Source organism: Bubalus bubalis, chromosome 14 (genome assembly GCF_019923935.1).
Source record: "Bubalus bubalis isolate 160015118507 breed Murrah chromosome 14, NDDB_SH_1, whole genome shotgun sequence".
Classification (NCBI taxonomy): domain Eukaryota; kingdom Metazoa; phylum Chordata; class Mammalia; order Artiodactyla; family Bovidae; genus Bubalus; species Bubalus bubalis.
The window spans coordinates 45,390,695-45,411,593 of NC_059170.1; the positions used below are offsets into that span (position 1 = coordinate 45,390,695).

The following is a 20,899-nucleotide window of genomic DNA, read 5'->3' on the forward strand; positions in this document are numbered from 1 at the left end:
TGGGAAATGGTCGCCATGAGGTATGGACCTGAGAAGGGGACCAGGGTTCTGTTTCCTTGGAAACAACAAAGATACATGTGGAAGGTAGTGCCCAGAGACCTTTCTCTGAAGCTCTGTACCTGGGTTGGACATTGAGGCTGCTTCTCTGTGGTTGGATGGCATCACCAACTCAGTAGACACGAGTCTGAGCAAACTCTGGGAGACAGTGAAGGACAGGGGAGCCTGGTGTGCTGCCGTCCATGGGGTCACAAAGAGTCAGGCATGACTGAGCGACTGAACAACAACTCTATGTCACAGTGACCTGGGTCTTCCAGGCAAGAGTCGGATGTTTCATTCTTACTGATAGGATTTCGAACAGCAAAGTTTTCTGATAATCTGATTTTAGAGAGCAGGGTTTCTTTGTCAGTAAGAAACAGCGGTCACTCAGAGTGGGAACTGTTAGGATGGGTGACAGCTGCGGTGTGTCCTTGGGACACATAATATTCCCTGCTGACCTTGCAACTGGATTTGTCCATTCTCCCAGCCTGGTGCAGAATGCGGGGGAATGTGGCAGATTTTCATTTTCTCAGTCTGGGTCCACTTTTTTCTTTATTGCTATGAATTCAACTGAGTGGGAGCTTCTCTGCATAGTCACTACATTAAAGAATGTGACAACAGTGTCCCCTTATTAAAAGGTTTCTAACTATGAAGACACATTTGCATGAAAGCACATATGATTTCAGATATTCGCAGAATGATGCTTTTGATGTAATTGTAGACATGGGTGAAAGAAGCGACCCTAAAACATTGAAAGACCTTCGCTTCTCAGAGAGTCCGCGGGAAGCCCCAACTTTCCGTGATGAATTGGGCTCTAGACCAGCCCCCCAGCAGCCCCAGGTAACTGCTAAAGAAACTCTTTTGTTACTAAAGATCTACTGTGTTTTTAATGCTTCCTGCAACATACTTTAAGAAAATGTCCCTGCCTTTTCACCATGTTGTATGCCAGATACCTAGTTGAACAAAAAAGGCCCCTGTACTCATGGTGCTCACATTTTATTAGGGATGGGGGAAGGCAGATATAAACGTGTGAATAATGGGAAAAATAATTAAGAATAGTGATTTGTCATGAAAAGGATAGACCTGGGTGATAGGATAGAGCCATGGTTTTCCAAGTGTGGTCCTCAGACCAGTAGCATCAGCATCACCTGGGAGCTCATCAGAAATGCAGACATCCAGGCCCCCCACCCACCCGCCCCACCCCAGACCTGCGGCCTCAGAGCCTTTAGGGTGGGCCCCATCATCTGTTCTAATTGGCCTTTCTTCTGATAAACACCCAAACTTGAGAACCCCTGGGATAGAGAATGACCAGGTAGGAAGAACAGTGTCCTAATTCAGGGGGATAAGAGAAAGCCCCCTCGAAAAGGTGACATTTTAATTGAACCTTCAAGATGAACAGAAACCAGCCCTGCAAAGATCTTGGTCGAGTAACTTCAAGTTCAGCTAAGTGAGGATCACCAGGAGGCTGGTGTGGCTGGAGCATGGTGGGAAAAACGATGGCTGCTGCATATGGTGGGACAAAGCACTCTATGAACTCTGTAATTTACCATACCAGAGCTTTTACCATGATTTTATATATGTTCTTCATTTTAGTTCCCTGGGTTTGCACATATAACTGATTAGAATTTTGCCATGATTTTATATATGTTCTTCATTTCAGTTCCCTGGGTTTGCACACATAACTGGCCAGAAGAGCTTGACAAGCACAGAGATCATGAGGATTCACAGGGAGACAGACTTTCTCAAGTATGTATTGCTTTCTCTCTACTGTCTGAGTACTGCTAAGACACAACATGGTCAAAATAATTTGAAGATGGGGCATAGCAGTGGTATTTTCCCCAACTGTTTTGTTTTTTTTAATTAAATTTTTACAAAATTTAAAGGCACAAATGACATACATAAATGGCACTTAAAGAGTACAATTGATATATACGTATAATCTCAAGACTATCACCCCAATCAAGAAAATGAAAAAATCTACCACCTCCAAGAGTTTCCTGCTTTGCACCCTTTTAAAATCCTCCCCTGTGACCTTCCCCATTCCCAGGCACCTGTTGGTCTGCTTGTTGTCATTGTAGCTTAGCTTGCATTTGATCCCATACATATATATATATATATGGAACAATTCAGTATTTTTTCCTTGGCCAGGCTGCTTTCACTCCACTTGATGACTTGGAGGCTCACCCATGTTGTATGCATGCACTGGACGTTTCTTTTTAACTCTGAGTAGTGTTCCATCGTATGGATACATCACAGTTTGTTTATCCTGTTTCCTATTGGATGTACATCCAGATTGTTTTTAGGTTTTAGCTGTTGCAGATAAAGCTGCTATGAATATTTGTATACATGTCATCCTGTGCATGTATACTTTAATTCCCCTTAGCTAACTAACTAGGAGTGGGGTGGCTGGCTCATATGGTAGGCATATGTTTAACTTTTTAGGAAAACTGTCCATATGTTTTCCTAAGAGGCTGTACCATTTTACACTCCCACCAGTAGTATATGATGGATGGGAGTTCCAGTTTCCCTACATCTTCACCAACATTGTTATTTTTATTTTTGGCCATTCTGGTAAGGTGGGGGTAGTGGTTTTAATTTGCATTTCCCTTGGGGTTGGTAGAGTGGGTGACCTGGATAAAGGTGGTCAAAAGATACAAACTTTCACTTGTAAAATGAGTAAGTCCTGGGGATGTAAGTGGTGAAGATAGTTAATGACACTGTACTGCATACTGAAAGTTGCTAAGAGAGTAAATGTAAGAAGTTCTCAACATAAGGGAAAAAATTCCGTAACTGGTGACCGATGCTAACACTGGGGTGACCATTTTGCAGTATCCACAATTATTTTTAGGTTGTACACTTGACACTAATACAGTGCTGTAGAGTCTTCTCTGTCTTTATTGGTTTTGTCTGTGGTTTTCTCAGTTATTGAGGAAATGATACTGAAATCTATGACTATAATTATGAGTTTGTCTACTTGTCCTTGTATTGCTTTCAGTTCTTTGCTTCATGTACTTTGAAGCTCTGTTGTTCAATATATAAACCTTTTGGATTCCTATGTTCTATTGCTGAATTGACCCCTTTATCCTTACAAAATAAGCTTTTTTAAAAAAATCCATTTTTATTGGAGTATGGTTGATTTACAGCATTGTGTTACTTTCAGGTGTACAGCAAGGTGAATTAGCTATACACATACATGTATCCACGCTTTTTCAGATTCTGTTCCCATATAGGTCATTACAGAGGATTGAGTAGAGGTCCCTGTGCTGTCCAATAGGTTCTTATTAGTTATCTATTTTTAAATATAGTAGTGCATATACATCAATCTCAATCTCCCAGTTTATCCCTCCTCCTGTGAAATAACCTTTTTATTAACCCTGGTAATAGTCTTTGCTTAGAAATCATATTTTTCTGATATTAATATCGGCATTACTGCTTTCTTTTGATTAGTATTTGCATGGTGCATCTTTTTTTATCCTTTTCTTTTTAACCTATTTGTGTTTCCTAGTTAAAGAAGGTTTCTTTTAAACAGCATGTAGTTAGGTCTTGCTTTTAGAAAATAGAACAGTCTCTGCATGTGGTGCTGAGCATATTTATATTTATTCTGATTATTGATATGTTTGATTTCAGTCAGCTGTTATGCTATTTGTTTTCTGTTTGTCTTACCTATTCTTTGTTGCCCCCCCCCCCCCCCCCCCCGCTTTTTTGGCTTGCTTTTGGATTAATTGGGTATGTTTTATGATTTCATTTTATTTTGTATCCTTTGTTGGCTTATTAGCTATAAGTTTTCTTTTAGTGGTTGCCTTAGGGTTTATACTACATATTTTTAACTTATCACAGTCTGTCTTCAAGTGATGTTAGACCACTTCATATATAGTCTAAGAACTTCCAGTAACTGGATAACTGCAGCCTTTGTGCTATCATGATCATTTATTTTACTCCTACAAATATGAACCTCATAATACATTATTACTTTTATTCAATATCAGTTTTTTATAGTCCTTTATACTTCTACTGTGTTAAAAATACAGTAAAATTTACCATTTTAACAATTTCTAAGTGTACAATTCAATGGCGTTAAGTACATTCACAGTGTTGGGCTACCGTCAGCACCATCCCATTTCCAGAACTTATTCATCATCCCAAATGGAACCCAGTTCGCCCAGAGCCATTGCTGAAAAGACCATCCTTTCCCCAAGTGAACACAACTACAAAGGCTGGTGACTGTTGAGAGGCCCTGGTAGAGACTGGTGCAGGCAACCAAACAACCCAGTGCACAGTATGCAGATATCATAGATGCTGCGCGGTTCAGCTAGGTCACAGGATCGGGGCCCCAGCCTGCCTGGAAATGCTTGGCGGCAACAGGGTGACTGACAAGGGAGCCAGTTCCAGGAATCCTTTCACAACCAGGTAGGTGGATGAGGGCTGGAGGGCGCCGCCACCACCTAGAAGTGGGCAGCCTGTGTTGGGGCAGGACCTCGGACTCCATGCAGGTGAGTGACGGTGTAGGCAGGGCTTACCTGACAGGGACTCTCCAGAGCCAGGTAAGAGTCAGAAAAGTGCACTGTGGACATTACTGGAATTTGCAGGGCTCACCCGCACACACGTCAAAGCCCAGGTGCCAGGAGGAGCCAGGGCCCCACTCGGAAGTGGGGTCGAGGCTGCTGATAAAACTGCTGCTGTGCCCAGAAGCAAGAGGCACCTGGCCTCCAGCTGAAGGGCACCATGGTCCCAGCCGTGTGGGACTTTGTGATAAAAAGGCTTAGAGCAGCACCTCCCGTCTTAAACTTGTTCCACTGCCTTTGAGAGCATTCTGCTTCCTGTTTTGTTTTTTAAGAATGTTCAAATGCTTGTCGATGTCGTGCGCTGCTCAGCACAGGGCTGCTCAGGGGCCTCTTGTGTCGTAGGTGTGCCCGCTGCCTGGTGGCCCGCCCGTCGGACCCCTTTGCTCGCTACTGTCTGGAATGTGGCTCCTCTGTGCCGCCCATCTTCGGCTGCCGTCTGCCGCCCCCAGAAGGAGCTCAGGTGAGTAGCAGGATCCTTGAAGATTCTTCCACTGGTCGATCTGGTCTGTATTTGCAGCAGGAGCATAGCACCTGGCACATGGGAACCACAGATAGTTGTTGAAAAAATTACTGGCAAGTGAATCTTGTTCTATCCAGACTCCTATTTAGGAATCAGAAACAAGTTTGCAGTGCCATTCCTTTTGTGTGGTCTCGAAGAAGCACAGGCTCAGAAAAAGACTGACATCTTTTGATTTCAGTGGTTCACTTATGGATAAATACATGTTTCCTACTCATATATTTCTGTTCATAACCTGGGGACAATATGGAAATATATTCTACAAATAAATGGCCACAAGTACTAATTACAGGTCTGTATATCTGTAAAGTACACCATTCTGTCCAAAGAAGCTGTTTATATCAGCTATAGATCGATCAGTATGTCTACATTTAAAAGTTTTAGCTGACCATAGATAATAACTGATATTATCCTACCACTAAGTGGTTAGTTAGGGAATTCCCTGGAAGTCCAGTGGTTGGGACCAGGTGCTTTTACCTCCATGGCCCAGATTTGATGCCTGGTCAGGAAACTAAGATCCTGCAAGCTGCACAGCTCAGCCAAAAAAAAAAAAAAAAAAAAAAAAAAAAAAACCCAAAAAGGTTTGTAGTTAGTTAGAAAACATACTTGACTTACTAAAAATCAAAACCTTCACTTAAATGTATTCATCTCTTATGCACTTGATACTTTGGGGTTCTTTTGGATTCAGGTTTACAAAATGATGCAGAAGGATCTGGGAAGTTTACTGAAAAATGACCATTTAAAAAGGATAGTCACAGGGTAGGAGGTGGAAAGGAGGTTCAAGATGGAGGGGGCATAAGTATACCTATGACCGATTCATGTTGATGTATGGCAGAAACCAATACAATATTGTAAAGCCATTATCCTACAGTTAAAAATAAATTTAAGCATTTGGTAGTATTCACCAAAAATAAAAATATAGTCACTGGGAAAAAGTCATTATTCAATGAATTCAAAGTCCAGAGTTTTAGAATTGAGTTACGCCTTCAAGCAAGAGGCTAGGTACTTAAAGGGAGATACTGTAGAAGTTAATTTAATTTACTCTACTCCCATGATATATTTTGAACTCCTTAAAGAAGGTGGTATAGCAAATAAAACATGAACAGGTCTCATTGGTTTAAATTTTCCCTGCTTATATATTTGTTGGTGCAATGTCAAAGTTGTTTTCTTACTGGTCTGAAAACAAATTTTTCAAAACTTTCTTTGTTGTTACAGGGAGAAAAGGTTATCAGGGATTATAAATATTCAAAATGATGAGCTTCAGAATATCTATACTGCCTGTAAATGATATTTATTAACATGCCCTAATGTATAAACCGCTTTGTAATCTGAACTATTGAGTTCTTACCATGTCCTGCTCTCAGCTGGGCTTCAGGGACTTAAAGGGGTGGATCCCACTCCTAGGGTCCCAGACCTAAGACACTCAGGGTCTCATTAGAGACGTGCAGAGGGGTTCCTCTCAGCTCCAGAGCCACTCTGCATCGTCCTGCTGAAAGCATACACAGAATTGAGTTGTACTTGTTGGTGAGTTACAGCATCAACTGAATTCACCTTATCAACACATTTCTTTATGAAAGCTGGGGATTGCAGTGGGACAGAAAGGATCCTGAGTGCTGGCTTGGACCCAGATTGAAGTGCATGACCTTGATTCCCTGAATTTCTCTGAGCTTCGTGCTGGTGGACAAGCTGGCTCTCCTGTCTGAGGAGGCTGACCCTCCTTTCCTTGAAGTATATAATACCTCACCTGGGGCAGTGGCCTTGAAGGGAGACTCTTCTCAGGATTCACCACCACCTTTTTAATTCCTATATTTCCTGTGTTGATTTTTTTTTTTTTTTTGCTATTTTAAAAAGTTGAGTTTTTTAACTTATTTTCTAATAGAGCCTGGTGGGCTGCAGTCCATGGGGTTGCAAAGAGTCGGGTACAACTGAGCGACTAACACTTACTTACTAAATAGAACTCTAGGGAATACAGCAGACTCCTTAACTTCTCACAGTCTGTTTCAGAATAGTTTAACTTAAATCTAGCAATACACAGAAATTTCCCTCCTTCTAGAACTCCCTGTTAAGTCCCTGATTACTTGCTGGTTCATCAGTCGCTCAAGACAGGACCATGATCTCAGGTTGGTGCAGCCACGGTCCTCCCTGTTGGCTGGCCACTGAGCGCATCATCTTGACCGAGCTCCAGATCGTGTGAGCCCTGGCCGCCAGCAGCCACAAAGCTGCTGGTGTTCACAGCCCACCCTGCTCTGACGGAGCTGGAGGAGGACAGGGAACAGCCCAAGCGAGACCCAGCAGACGTGTGGGGTCTTCACCCAAGGTTCATCGCTTTTCAGTTCATCCTCTATCTTTGGTTGGCTTTCAGAGTCTGAAATGGTTACTTTTTTTTAACAGTTTTATCCAACTTTATAATTGCCTTTTAATGTATTATAGAAAGGATTTGTCAATTTCCTTACTCCACTGTAAGCTATTTTTTTATTTATTTTTCTTTTCTTTATATCTCTCTTTTCTACAATAGATATCTTTTTACCTTAATAAGAAATGAGTAAAAATGGCAATTATTTAAAAGAAATTTTTTACAAAAGTAAATTAAACCTTACGTTCTAAGATCAATTTGTGCCTTCACGTTTTGCATCTGAAGACCAACCTGGCCTCCTCCTTCATGCAGATGGGCTTGTGCGCGGAGTGTGAGAACGTGGTGCCCCTGAACACACCCATCTGTGTGGTCTGTGAGGCTCCCCTGGCACCACAGCTGCGGCCACAGGCCAGCTTCCGCCTGAAGGTAATGAAACGCAAATCGTGACAGTGTGAGTGAAATCTATAGAAATCAATGTTTGTGCAGTTAAACGTCTTTCTTCAGCTGATGGCATTGGCTAACAGTTGATGAGCTAACACCCATGAACAAAACCCACTCTCGTTTTTGGAAGGGCATCCGCCCAAGAGTTGAACTTGCCAACAGGATCTAAACATCAGGAAAGATCCACAGAAATGTGTTTCCCCAGACATGGGTTTGGAGGACAAATTGCACTGCAGTTCACACAGGTTTTTACTCCGTGTATTTTTAAATTGAACATTGTCATTCATGTTGACTTGTAATCTTGTCCTTAAAGTCACTTGATGTTTGTGTTTGCTCTGTTTGATTTTGGGTCTCTATCACCTAGAAAAGGAGGATTACATACAGCCTGTCACAAGGGTGAAAAAGTCAAGTATCATGTCGAACTTCAAAAACATCTTGTTAGACAAATGGCATCATGCCAGGAACATTTTGGGGGTAGAATCACTGAACCTACAACCATATCTTTTCTCCATTTTTGAATTTATGGTCCCACTCACCTCCTTTTTACTTAACCTCAAGTAAAGTTCACTACAGGATGAAATAGGTTTAATATAGATAACTTTGGGGATAAAAGAACAAAAAATTTCAGCAATAAGGGAAGTGCCCTTATTAAGTGCCCTTAATGTACAGTGAGAACTGTAACACCTCAGGGACTTCCCTGGTGGTCCTGCTGTTAAGACTCTGAGCTTCCACTGCAGGGGGCACAGGTTCAATCCCTGGTCGGGGAACTAAGATGCCACTTGCCACGGGGCATGGCTGCACTACCTAGGCTATGTTAACCATCTTTTCTGTTTTCTTGTTTGTGTGTGTGTGTGTGTTTGTGTGTGTGTGTGTGTGTGCATTACAACTTATCTCCAGCTTCCTGACTCAGAAGGTTGAACTTACCACTCATTTTCTAAGACAGTCTTTTCACTTTTCCAATTCGAAGTGAGAAACTACAGAGCAAATCCAAATTCATATAGAACTAGATTACTTGTAAACATACAATCTTTTGCTTGTCTTGGGTCTTCCTGTGTCTTGTTGAAGCCAGAGATGGAGGGCCTACCCAGAAGTACAGTTTAAACACTGAAAAAAAAAAAAAAACAACTCACACGGAAGCAATGTGAAAAAGTTAGTTTGCCTTCCTAAGGCCAGATGAATACTCTTTTTCAGGTTTTTTTGTTTTTCATTTCAGGGTTTGCTTCTTTTAAAACTACGTTCATTTGTCGGGCACTATTTCTGTTGTAATAATTTCTAAACCAATCCAGTTTCAGGGTCTGGTGTTAGTATAGGGTCTCCAGGCTGATGGACTGGAAAGACTGCTTGGTCATTTCTTTGCACAGCTGTTTTCTCATAGCAACACTTTTTTCTTTTCTCTTCTTGTGGTGGGGGGAAGTACTTTGATTTATTGGACTTAAAGTACTGAATAAGAGAAAGGGATTTTTTTAAAAAAGCATTTTATTTAAATGATTAAGTAGATATGAAACTTCACAATCCTGGCTTTCCAAGTGTCGTGCTTTGAAATACAACCTAAAACTTGAACCAACCTACAGACGCCACTTTAAGTTAACACAGCATATGGCTTCCTTTTTTGCATGGTGTGTGTGTATTCAAACTTGTGTTCCATGTAAGTTAATTCAAAAGATAAGTTTTAGATGCTGAAATCATGAGGATGTCTGACTGCTTCACGGTGGTAGATGCCTCTCATATTATTCCACATTATTAACACCCTTTTTGTCCTGGCATTACTACGCTACTCAGATGAATGGGAGGAAAAATGAACGTGTTTCTCTGAAGAGATTAGAGAAGCACCATGGAAACACACAGGTCTCTTTCCCTGTTTTCAAGGAGAGAGTGATCTGCCGCGACTGCGGCACCGGGAACCCGGCTCAGCTGAGATACTGCGTCTCCTGCGAGGGGACCCTGCCGTCCTCGCCACAAGAGGTGGGTTGACCGCACACACCCGTCCTGTATCTCAGTGGTCGATAAACGTTCACTGTTGATGATGAGAAATATAGTCTACAGAGATGGGGGAGGAAGTTTGTTGGGGAGGAGAGGGGAGAGATCACAAGTGACTCATGGTACACTGAAAGCAGCATTTCTGTGTGTGGAGAGGACACTGCACACTCACCAACACACAACTGTCTTCACAGTCTTCAGGAGGCTTCCATCAAGTCGGCAGTTTCTTAGAATTTCATTTAGTGGCTTTGTGTGGAAGCTGGCGCAGCCGGTGGGGCCCCAATGGCCAGGAGTCATTCATGTGTCATTCACAGGCAGGCATGTCTGTTTTGGTTTTTGTTTAAAATTAATTTCTTTAAGAAAAATTTTAAGCTTTATTTCAGTAAAACACTTCAGATTCCCTTAGATTATAGCCTATCAGTAAGCAAAATGTATATGTACTGGTCTTGTACTACGTTGCCAAGTTCCAAATCTCTTGTCCTGGGAAGGCAAGCGGAAAGGCACAAGTGCTGGCAACGACTGTGATTTTAAGCAAAAATAAGTGCATTTTCAGCACTCAGTGAAGTGAGGCTTTAATCCAAAGAAGACTCAGTTCCACTGTGTGCCTGCTCTTTTTTGAAGTTTAGCAAGTGGTGGGCACCATTGCTTGGCTTTCCCGCCAGTCTATCTAGAGTGTTTAAAATGAAGGAATTGAAGTACAATTCAAGTCCAGTGATTAGGTTCTGTGTAGATGATCTATTTCACGTGTATGAAATGATGACTTCCAGGTGACTGGCCCTGGCCTAATAATCCCACAAAGAAGTCAGCATTTTCCAGCCAATTTAGAAGAAAATTCCTGCTTCCTTGGGGCCGTTGCAAAATACAGCTCTCTGACTGTTTCGGGGGGTTGTTCTCATCTCATTGACTTCCCGTAAAGGAATTTGTGTGTGCTCTTTGTTCTAATTTATTCATTGGTGAGGCTATCATAGTTTTACTTGAGCAGAAATACCTTATTTCCAGGGTTCGCAGTGGTTCAGGGCTCTCTTCCCTTCTGGATTTGGGAGGACACTGTGTAGACCTGCCTCTGTGGGTCCATGTCCACCTTCCACCTGTCCACGAGTGAGCAGAGGACTTGCCTGGTGACTGGTGTGGAGCCATTGTGGGGGTGTTTAAAACAGCTTCTTTGTGCCTCACAGCCACTCCAGGCCAGGTGCCTCCTCCTCCATACCAGGCAGAAATCACTTCTTAGGACTTGGGTCTCAGCCCCTGCTTAGTTGGGCTTCCCTGGTGGCTCAGTGGTAAAGAATCTGCCTGTCAAGCAGGATATGTAGGTTTGATCCCTGGGTCAGGAAGATCCCCTGGAGAAGGAAATGACAACCCACTCCGGTATTCTTGCCTGGGAAGTCCCATGGACAGAGAAGCCTGGGAGGCTACAGTCTATAGGGTCACAAAAGAGTCAGCATGACTTAGCAACTCAACAACAACAACCTGCTTACTTAAGAATCTGGAGACAGAGACCATTAGTTCTCTCAAACTGAGACGTCTCTCATTGCTATATTCATTTGCATTTCTTTGAGGTTAAACCTTTTCACTCATGTATTGACTCTAGGTGTTTTTCTATGAATTATCTGCTTACCTTTTTAATAAAACACTCAGAATTATTTGTGGGAGTGTCTCATGTAAATAGTGTAGGAGGTTTCATGTGAAGGGCTAGCCTCTCCTCATCCTAGTCCCTTGGCTCCTACCCGAGAAGTCATCACTGGCACTCAGCTTCTGCGGTCTGCTTTCAGCCATTGGAGGCATGACTAATTAACTGTAGTTTAATATGAACACTGACCCGGTGCTTTGCACCTGGCATTTATCCTGTTAGTAACCTTCTCATTTTCTCCATGACTTCATAACATTACACTGTCTCTGGGTACTGTGGTAGGTTCAGGCCATCCCCTGGTGCTGGACATTTAAGCTGTTTCCAGTTACTTCCTCTGAATCCACAATCCTGCAGGGAATGGTCTTGAATATCCTTCTTAATGTATTTGTTCATCTGCAGGATAAATTCTAGAAGGTAGAACTGCAGGGTCAAGAGAGTATCAGCCTTTCTTCTTTCGATGGCTGCAGTTGTATGGGATGGGCGTAAGCTGTATGGGAAGACTGTGTCTCTAATATTCATGAAAATTTGAAAGTATTTTCTGTCCTCTAGCCTAGTGTTCCGACTTGCTACTCAGTTTGCTTTAAATGTGGGGCCAGCAATCACCCATCTGCTCGCTTCTGTGGCTCCTGTGGCCTTTATGTGAGGTCCTTGGCACGACCCTACGTGGAGAGCAGCCTGGCTCCAGCTGCTGGAGAACTTGGCCTGTTTGCTGAGGTGAGGCCTCCACGCTAGTAAGACCTGGTCCCGGGACGGGGTTTTAACTCTGAATTTGTGTGCCCGACCCTGTGAGCAAGCCCAGGGGATGAGAGCCAAAACACTTAGACCCTTCTCGTGGACTTTAACTAGGTGTACAAATAAGTTCAACCAGTTTATGTTTCCAACACATTGATTGCTTTGGGATTCAAAGATATGCACTTATAGATATTCATATCTATATAAATAGATGTGATATTCATAGATATCATAATCATAGATATTCATATCAGGCAGATACTCATAGATATGCATTTATCTACACTAAATTGAGGCCTAACCACATATGCAAGGCAATAGATGTCATTGCACACATGCTCAGTCGCTTCATTCATGTCCAACTCTTGGTGACCCTGTGGACTGTAGCCCTCCAGGCTCCTCTGTCCATGGGATTCTCCAGGCAAGAATAATGAAATGGGTTGCCATGCCCTCCTCCAGGGGATCTTCTCGACCCATGGATTGAACCCACATCTCTCACGTCTCCTGCATTAGCAGGCGGGTTCTTTACACTAGCACCACTTGGGAAGCCCTGCTGCTGCTGCTGCTGCTGCTGCTAAGTCGCTTCAGTCGTGTCCGACTCTGTGCGACCCCAGAGACGGCAGCCCACCAGGCTCTGCTGTCCCTGGGATTCTCCAGGCAAGAACACTGGAGTGGGTTGCCATCTCCTCCAATGCATGGAAGTGAAAGGTGAAAAGTGAAAGTGAAATCGCTCAGTTGTGTCCGACTCTTAGCAACCCCATGGACTGCAGCCCACCAGGTTTCTCTGTCCATGGGATTTTCCAGGCAAGAGAACTGGAGTGGGGTGCCATTGTCATTAGGGAGATTTAAAATACATGGGATAAAATGTATTTTTTTCTCTTGAATTTCTTATGTAGCACACCAAGAAATTTCCCCCTGCTCTTTTATATTTTAGAAAACTTACACTGGGGTACATAAAATTGCTTTTGCCACTTATAACAACTGGGCATATTTGAGGAAAATCTCCCAGGACTATTTTCAGAAGGACTTAATCTCTAACCAGCTTCATGTTAGCCATTTATGGATTTGTCTAAGCTGCAGAAAGATTTTTCAGGTCTGTTCTCCTCTTTAGATTCTTCCTTTCATCAGAAGAATTTGTGAAGATTGATCATTTGTAGAGAGAATGCACATGCACTCAGCAACTTTGCATCCATTTTTAGGGAGTTCATGCCTTTTTAAGTCTAAGTCCTAAGTGTTAGTCATTTCAGTCATGTCCAACTCTTTGCAACCCCATTGTAGCCCACCAGGCTTCTCTGTCCATGGACTTTGCCAAGCAAGAATACTGGAGTGGGTGGTCATGCCCTTCTCCAGGAGATCTTCCTGACCCAGGGATTGAACCTGAGTTCTCTTATGTCTCCTGCATTGCAGGCAGATTCTTTTACTGTCTGAGCCACCATGCCTTCTTAACCCAGATTGAAACACAGATACCACGACTGCCAATAACCCAGGTGGCATGTTTGTGCAAATGAGACACGTTGGTTTTTCCTTAAGACACTTGACTGCCATCTGTTGGAAATTGATTGTAATTTACTAATTTTGTTGGACATTTTCTTCCATCTACCGGAAAAATTGTCCTAATGTGCAAACATACAGCATCCACCAGGTGAATATCACCCCTTTAGATGCAGTGCTCTTGTGCAGTGTGCAACATATACAACATTACATGAGGGTTCTCTCAGTCCCCCAGGCCCAGAGGACGGAGAGTATCTCAGAGAAAATGCTGGTGCCCAGTAGCTGAGTGTGGATGGTCCACTGGATTGTAGAGTTGAGAGGATGGATTTCTTCCAGGCCTCAGGCAGTAGGACAGTCAGTGGCCAGGGGTGGGGCTGGCTTCACAGATCAGGCTGGGCATTGCTGGGAAAAACAAGCAGGGAAGATGAGGCAAGACCTGGAAACTTTTTTTTAGTTCAAAGTAGTGTTTTGGAGTTACTCTTGCTTCTGATTAGGACTGTTTTCTGTGAGTAAAATGGAAAATGAATTAACTTATATTATAATTTTTTTAACGTTTCCTGTCTTGCTCACGTAGCCTCGACCTGTCTGGCAGCCCCTAACCGTTCCTCTGCCCAGGCCTGATGCTGGACCTAAGAGGGATGTGGGCACACAGACCACCGGCCTGTTCTACCCGTCGGGGACCCTCCTGGCAAAAAAGGAGCTGGAGGTGGCTTCCCAGAAGCAGAGGCAGGAGAAGACGAGTGACCACAAGCCTCTCCTCACAGCCGTCAGCCCAGGGAGAGGTGAGACAAACACTTCTCTGCAGGGCACCCACACTCTCAGTGAAAGAGAATTTCCTTTTCTTCCTTTCGATTTATTTTTTATATACAGGAAGTGCCTTTATTTTTATGTTTCCAAGTAATTTTGGTCTGAATGAATGATAACACTTCCTTAAACATTTAGCATGTTTTGACCCCTAACCCCATTATCTAGTTTGTAAATGAAATAGCACATAAGCCTTTGTATACTAACATACAAATGTTGGTAGTCTGCATCCCTGTTGCTGTCTGCCATCAGCTCTTTTTAGTGTGGTAAAGTTCACCTGACATGAATGTCACCGTCTTCCCCATTTTAGAGGGTACAATTCGGCAGTATTTAGTACATGAGCAGTGTTGTACGACCATCACCGCTCTTCCTCTCCTTTTCCAGAACGTTTTCATCTCCTCAAAGGTAAACCCCGTCTCCTGTAAGCACCACCCTCTACACCACCACCCCCAAGGGTGTAGTCACCACTCGTCTGTGTCTGTCTTTATGGATTTGCTTGTTCTGGATGTATAAATGGAACCATATGATGTTTTTTGTGACCAGCTTCTTTCACTTTGTTGTTCAGTCGCTCAGTCGTGTCCGACTCTTTGCAACCCCATGGACTGCAGCATGCCAGGCTTCCCTGTCCTTCACTATCTCCCCAAGCTTGCTCAAACTCATGTCCTTTGAGTCGGTGATGCCATGCAACTGTCTCATCCTCTGTCGCCCCCTTCTCCTCCTGCCTTCAATCTTTCCCGGCATCAAGGTCTTTCCTAATGAGTTGGCTCTTGGCATCAGGTGGCCACAGTATTACAGCTTCAGCTTCAGCATCAGTCTTTCACTTCGTATAATGTTTCCAAGTTTGTCCATGCAGCATGTTTCAATACTTCATCCTCTTTTTATAGCTGAGTGATATTCTATTGTGTTTGTTCATCAATAGTGGACATTTGAGTTGTGTGGCTTTGGCAAGGTCTCTTTCCCTGACCACCGCCAGCCTTTAAGTTCCACATACTGCTGGCCGATTGCTTTGTTACTTTCCACAATGCTCTAGGGGTATAAACTGCTCTACAGATCGATCCAGCTAAATGTGAGGTGTTTTTTGTTTTTTTTTTAACATGGCTAGTTTTTGAGGTCAGTGTTTGAGATATTTTTCAGACTTCAAGAGAGCTTGTCTTGCTTAGCTGTTTATTTCTGTGCTTCTCTTTGGTAAGATGGCCAGCCTGTGGTTTAACTCCTGTGTCTAGGCCCCTCTTACTTGCTTTCTACCACATCATTCACTGTTATCCTTAGGCCGTAACGTCCCCTCCTGTGGGGGCTGTGGCCAGCTGGAGGGCCTGCCCCATCCGGAGCAGGCAGCTGCCCCTTGGGCCCAGGCAGCTGAGCCGACGCAGAAGGGCAGGCCTGGTGCTGCCGTGTGTCACCCGCCTGCGGACGAGGGAACAGACACGTGAAATCTCTCAAGTCTTAAGTGGTGGCCATGAGTTAGAATTATTGTAAACCCTGTGCCGACTGGAAAGAGGCAAAAGGAAGCTTTTCAGAAACATTCTGCATATTGACGGGGCGTATATACTTGCCAAGACTCAGACTGTACCTTTGAAATAGGTGTATTTTAAAGGTGTATTTTTTAATAAGTTGTTTCTCAATATGCTTAATTTTAAAAGAGTAAAAGAAAAAGACTCCTTTGGGATTTCCCTGGTGGTCCAGTGGCTAAGACTCCACACTTTCAATGCAGGGGCCACAGGTTCGATTCCTAGTCGGGGAACTAAGGTTCCCCATGCCTCCTGGCACAGCCAAAAAATAAAAAGACCCCAGATATGGCAGTCAAAATGTTCCATTGGAATTCTATAGTATTCTATGATTGTTCTTAGTTGCCTATCATGTCTGACTCTTTGCAACCCCATGGACTGTAGCCCACCAGGCTTCTCTGTCCATGGGATTCTCCAAACAAGAATACTGGAGTGGGTGGCCATTCCTTTCTCTAGGGTATCTTCCCAGGGATCAAATCTAGTTCTCCTGCATTGCAGGAGAATTCTTTTACCGCCTAAGCCACCAGGGAAGCCCATTCTATGGTTAATCATGTGCAAAAAAAAAAAAAAAAATTAACCAGGAACAAAAAAAAACGGAACTTACTCTAGTACATAGTCGAGGTTCAGTAAGTAAAAACCATCACAGAGTTTGGCCAAGTGAAGCCAGCTTTCTGAGAACGCATGGCGTGCTGGTCCTTCTCTGCCTTTACCTCAGAGGAATCACCCGTGTCCTCGGTCTTCTCTCCTCCTCAGGATACTGGAGAAAGCAGGTGGACCACATCTCCGCGCACCTCCGGTCTTATGCTCAGAACAACCCTGAATTCCGAGCCTTGATTGCAGAACCCAGGATGGGAAAGGTGGGTGGACTCTGAGCGGAACTTCCACACCGACTGTCCCGTGGGATCGGGCTAAGGTTGCCCCCACTGACTGTCCTGAAACTGCACTTGGCTTGCTCTTTTTCCTTCTCCTTCCTGCTTTCCACGCTTCCTCACTGTCCTCCCCACAGCTCTGCCACCCTCAATCACTTGCCACCGAGTCTTGTCCCAGGGTCTGGGCACCTGACTGAAGACAGTGCATTGTGGGCATCTTATGCTTCTAGATGCCGCAGGCTGCGGGATTCTGAGTCAGAACCATTGTACTTAACTGTAGGGTTGTGTGTGGGATTTCCCTCGTGGCTCAGATGGTAAAGAATCTGCCCACAGTGCAGGAGACCCGGGTTCGATCCCTGCGTCGGGAAGATCCCCCAGAGAAGGGAATGGAGGGTTAGACTGTAATGAAAGAATAGTGTAGTATAGCCACATTGGCACTAAATCCCATCCCTTTTCACTCGCTCTTGTGGCCATAAGAGTTACCAGGTAATTTGCACTCAGTACCTGCATCAGGTCCTCTAGTCCTCTCAACATACCTACAATGGATAGCCTCACCTTGTGGCAGTTTTGAAAACATGCCCACAGACTCTTTGAGAGTCTGCCCTTCAAAGGATGGAGTCTGCGTCCCCTCACCTTGAATCTGGGTGAGCTTGTTATTGTCTAACTAACAGACTTTGGCGGAAGTGATGCCTGGGCCTCCCAAGGTGTGATCATGCAAGCCTTCCCCTGCTTGGCACGCTCACCACCAGCACTCTCTCATGGAGCCTGGCCACCCCACTGTGAGAAGCCCAAGCCACGCCGAGTGGCCGCACATAGGGGCTCCATCTGCAGCCCCAGCTGAAGCAAGTCCTTGCATGGTCCTGCCTTGTGTGGAGCCAGGCAGATGACTGACGAGACCCTGGTCATCCCAGCCCCTGAGCATGGAGCCACCTCTTGCCACTTGAGTCCTTCCAGCTAAGACCTCAGGCATGGAGCAAGACAAGCTGTCCATGCCATGTCCTTTGGAATCCATGAACATGATAAAATGGTGGTTATTGAATGCCACTAAATTTGGGGGTTTTTACGCTGCAGTAGATAATCAGAACGAGCCTTATTTGACATCCAGGAAAACTGGCTCAGGGAACTTGGTAACCTTCCCAGGACTACACTCTGGGTCTCGGGGGATCAGGATTTGAAGCAAGTCTGTCAGATCTCAAGGGTACTGCTATTATAAAGACACATCTATGAAAAGACCTTTTCCTCCGTCATGAGGTCAGAAGAACCTTTAAAAGTTAGCCCAACCCACTCCTCTGTCACCAGGTTAGGCCAACATTGAAACTGTGTCATTGTCAAGTATTGCTAAATTTCTTTTTTTATAATCCATTCTGGTGGTTTGTTAAATCTTTGGCCCAGTCTAGGGGTCTGTAGGCTATGACCTGTGGGGTGAATCTGGCCTGTAGTTTTGTAAATCAAGTTTTATTGGATCACAGCTGCACTCATTCGTATACTTATTGTTTGTAGCTGCTTTTGTGCTACAATGGCAAGGACCCTATGGCCCACAAAACCTAAAATATTCGGTGTCTGATCCTTAAAGCATTTGCTGAGTCCCATTGATCTAAATTCCTTCTGGCACTTACAGAGACAGCAGCTCACCTGAATATCTGGTCCTTGATTGCCAAGGACCTGCCCCACCCCCATCCCCACCCCAGGTTACCTTTTCCTAGTTGACTTGCAGCCATGTGACTTAATTAAAGTATGTCTCCTGCAGAGAGTATAAATTTGAGTCTTGCTTTCTCAACCAAATCTGGCAGTCTTGACTCTTTGATTGGCATATTTAGTTCATTTATGATTAATGGAATTATAGATAAGTATGCATTTGTGTCTGCCATTTGCTCTTTGTGTTCTTTTTCATCTGGTTTTTTCTCTATTCCTGCTTTCTTTTGCATTAATGAAATAATTGATTGCATGTACAGTTTGGCATCTCAGAGTTTCTTGGCCTCAGGGCCTTGAGTCCCACACTCCTGGTTGTAAATTCTCTCTCTTACTTTTTTTACAAGCTCATCTCTGCTACTGTTCATGAGGATGGATATGAAGTCAGCATCAGGCTGAATTATATTCAAGTCTCAAACAAGGTGAGTAAAACTGTCAAAAGTTATTCATTTGAGAACTGACTGACCTAGAAAAGGGTAGCTTATAATTTATTGAAATGCTTCTACATAATCCACAGAAAGGAAGAGTTTCCAATAACTGTAGGCTAGCAATTTCATAGAATTAGATAAGTAACTGAGCTAAACCTCAGAGAACCCAGCTTTCAGGCACATGAAAATGTCATGAGAACAGGAATTATCACCCTATTGGTCCTTTAGTTCTCTGGTTACTTACACTCACTGAAGTCCAGGTGAAAGGCTGACACAAGTGTCTGCTATATGTACTTTGACCTCTTTGCCTATAAAAATAAGCCAAACTTTGTGGCTATATATCCCTTGACCTGCCCTCTTATGTGGTAACTGGAACATTGTCACAGAGCCTGTGTGTGACCAACACTAATTGACGGATTCGCAGCTTTAGTTTCATTTGACAAGAAGTCACAGTATACAAAAAGAACAATGAATGGATTGAGAAGGTGAGTGAAGAAGGCAAGGAAAAGAAGGGGCAACTTGCCCATGGCTGTGACCTGGCAGGATAGATGCTTAGGCCATGCCTAAGTCACAGGGAGGCTGGGAGCGGGATCCCATGGGAAAATGCATGTGAACGTGCTCTGAAACCAAGGAAAGTGCTAAATGCTGTGATTTCTGTTATGTGGCTGCAGCAGAACTTAGGCTGGGAGGTGCTTCAGGAGAATGGGACTGAGGGATGCAGGAGGTAGGGTTCGAGGGGGTGTGGGTGGTGGGAGGCTGAATGACAAGGGCTCTAGCCTGATCCACCAGGAGCTCTGGCATGTGAATCACACCACCTTTGTCCCCAGTTGAGGTGGGGGGAGGGGCATAACCACTAGGGCAAGTCAGCATCCACCTACTGAGGGCAGCTGGGGACAGGGGTCAGCTATGAGTTGTTAGCAGCCAGCGTAGCAGCTGGGATAGTAGCTGATGGGATTAGGGAAACTGGGCAGCCACCAAGAGCATCTACAGTGTGTGTCCATCATGTAGAAGTGGGAGAAGTGTCCCCACGTTCACAGTATGTTTCTTCTTAGCCTGTGTGTTCTGTGCTCAGGAAGTAGTGGGTGGCCCCATGGTGGGGTGGGCAGGATGCCACGCTGTGTGAGTGGTCCGGGTGGATCGGAATTCCAGGTCTGGCCTTTGTCCACCCATCCTGATTTTATAGACATCCACGTAACCTCATTTTACCTTCTGGTCATAATATTTCCACTTGATGGATGAGGAAACTGAGGCTCAAGGTTCCTAAGGCAGTAAGTGACAGCACCAGGATTCAGGCTCTGCAGCCTGAGCCTGCCTGTCAGGCCGACCTAATTCCAAGACTTGGGAGGGCACAGTTACACACACATTGTATAGAGGGGTGGGGGCAGCTGCAGGAAAGTGGGCTGGCAGGAACCCATTTGGAGGCTGTTGCCATGTTCCTGGTGAGAGAGCAGGGGCCAGACCGAGGCGTCGTTTAAGAGGCAGAATGGACAAAGCATCACGGTGAGGTCAGGGAGATGTCCAGGATGGCCAGGCTTCAGGCTTGACCATCCGTCATTAACAGAGAAAGGGGCAGGTGAGCAGGGAGACCGTTCTTTGTGCTGGGACATGGCATCGTTCACTGTGCGTGAATTTTTTCATTGGCCAGAACTTTTACCTGAACAAGGCGATGAATTTCAGCGACCACTTCCTGAGCAGCATCACTGAGGGTGGGAACGGGCTATTCGGCAGCGGGTCCAGCTTGGGTGAGTTGTCCCCTTTCTGGGACCGTTAAAACATTGACCCATTAAATATGGACATTGTTAAGAGGACAAATCCTGTGAGTTCTCATCACGAGGAACAGTATTTTTCCTACCTCTTTAGTTTTGTTT

At 44.3% G+C, this 20,899-nt stretch overlaps 1 protein-coding gene across 12 annotated transcripts in view; it reads left to right on the forward strand.

Moving 5' to 3' along the window:
• The window catches only part of DZANK1 (double zinc ribbon and ankyrin repeat domains 1), a 52,237-nt gene that overhangs the window by 14,459 nt on the left and 16,879 nt on the right, over positions 1–20,899 (forward strand). For 8 of the 12 annotated variants that reach the window (XM_025264188.2, XM_025264187.2, XM_044927994.2 and 5 more), the window contains 10 exons: positions 758–876; positions 1,697–1,782; positions 4,941–5,058; positions 7,754–7,894; positions 9,776–9,871; positions 12,063–12,227; positions 14,311–14,518; positions 16,799–16,902; positions 18,951–19,025; positions 20,677–20,773. In XM_025264188.2, the coding sequence (XP_025119973.1) occupies positions 758–876; positions 1,697–1,782; positions 4,941–5,058; positions 7,754–7,894; positions 9,776–9,871; positions 12,063–12,227; positions 14,311–14,518; positions 16,799–16,902; positions 18,951–19,025; positions 20,677–20,773 (1,209 nt within the window). The remainder of the gene's footprint in view (positions 1–757; positions 877–1,696; positions 1,783–4,940; positions 5,059–7,753; positions 7,895–9,775; positions 9,872–12,062; positions 12,228–14,310; positions 14,519–16,798; positions 16,903–18,950; positions 19,026–20,676; positions 20,774–20,899) is intronic. The other 4 variants (XM_044927995.2, XM_044928003.2, XM_044928001.2 and 1 more) reach the window with 3 other exon arrangements.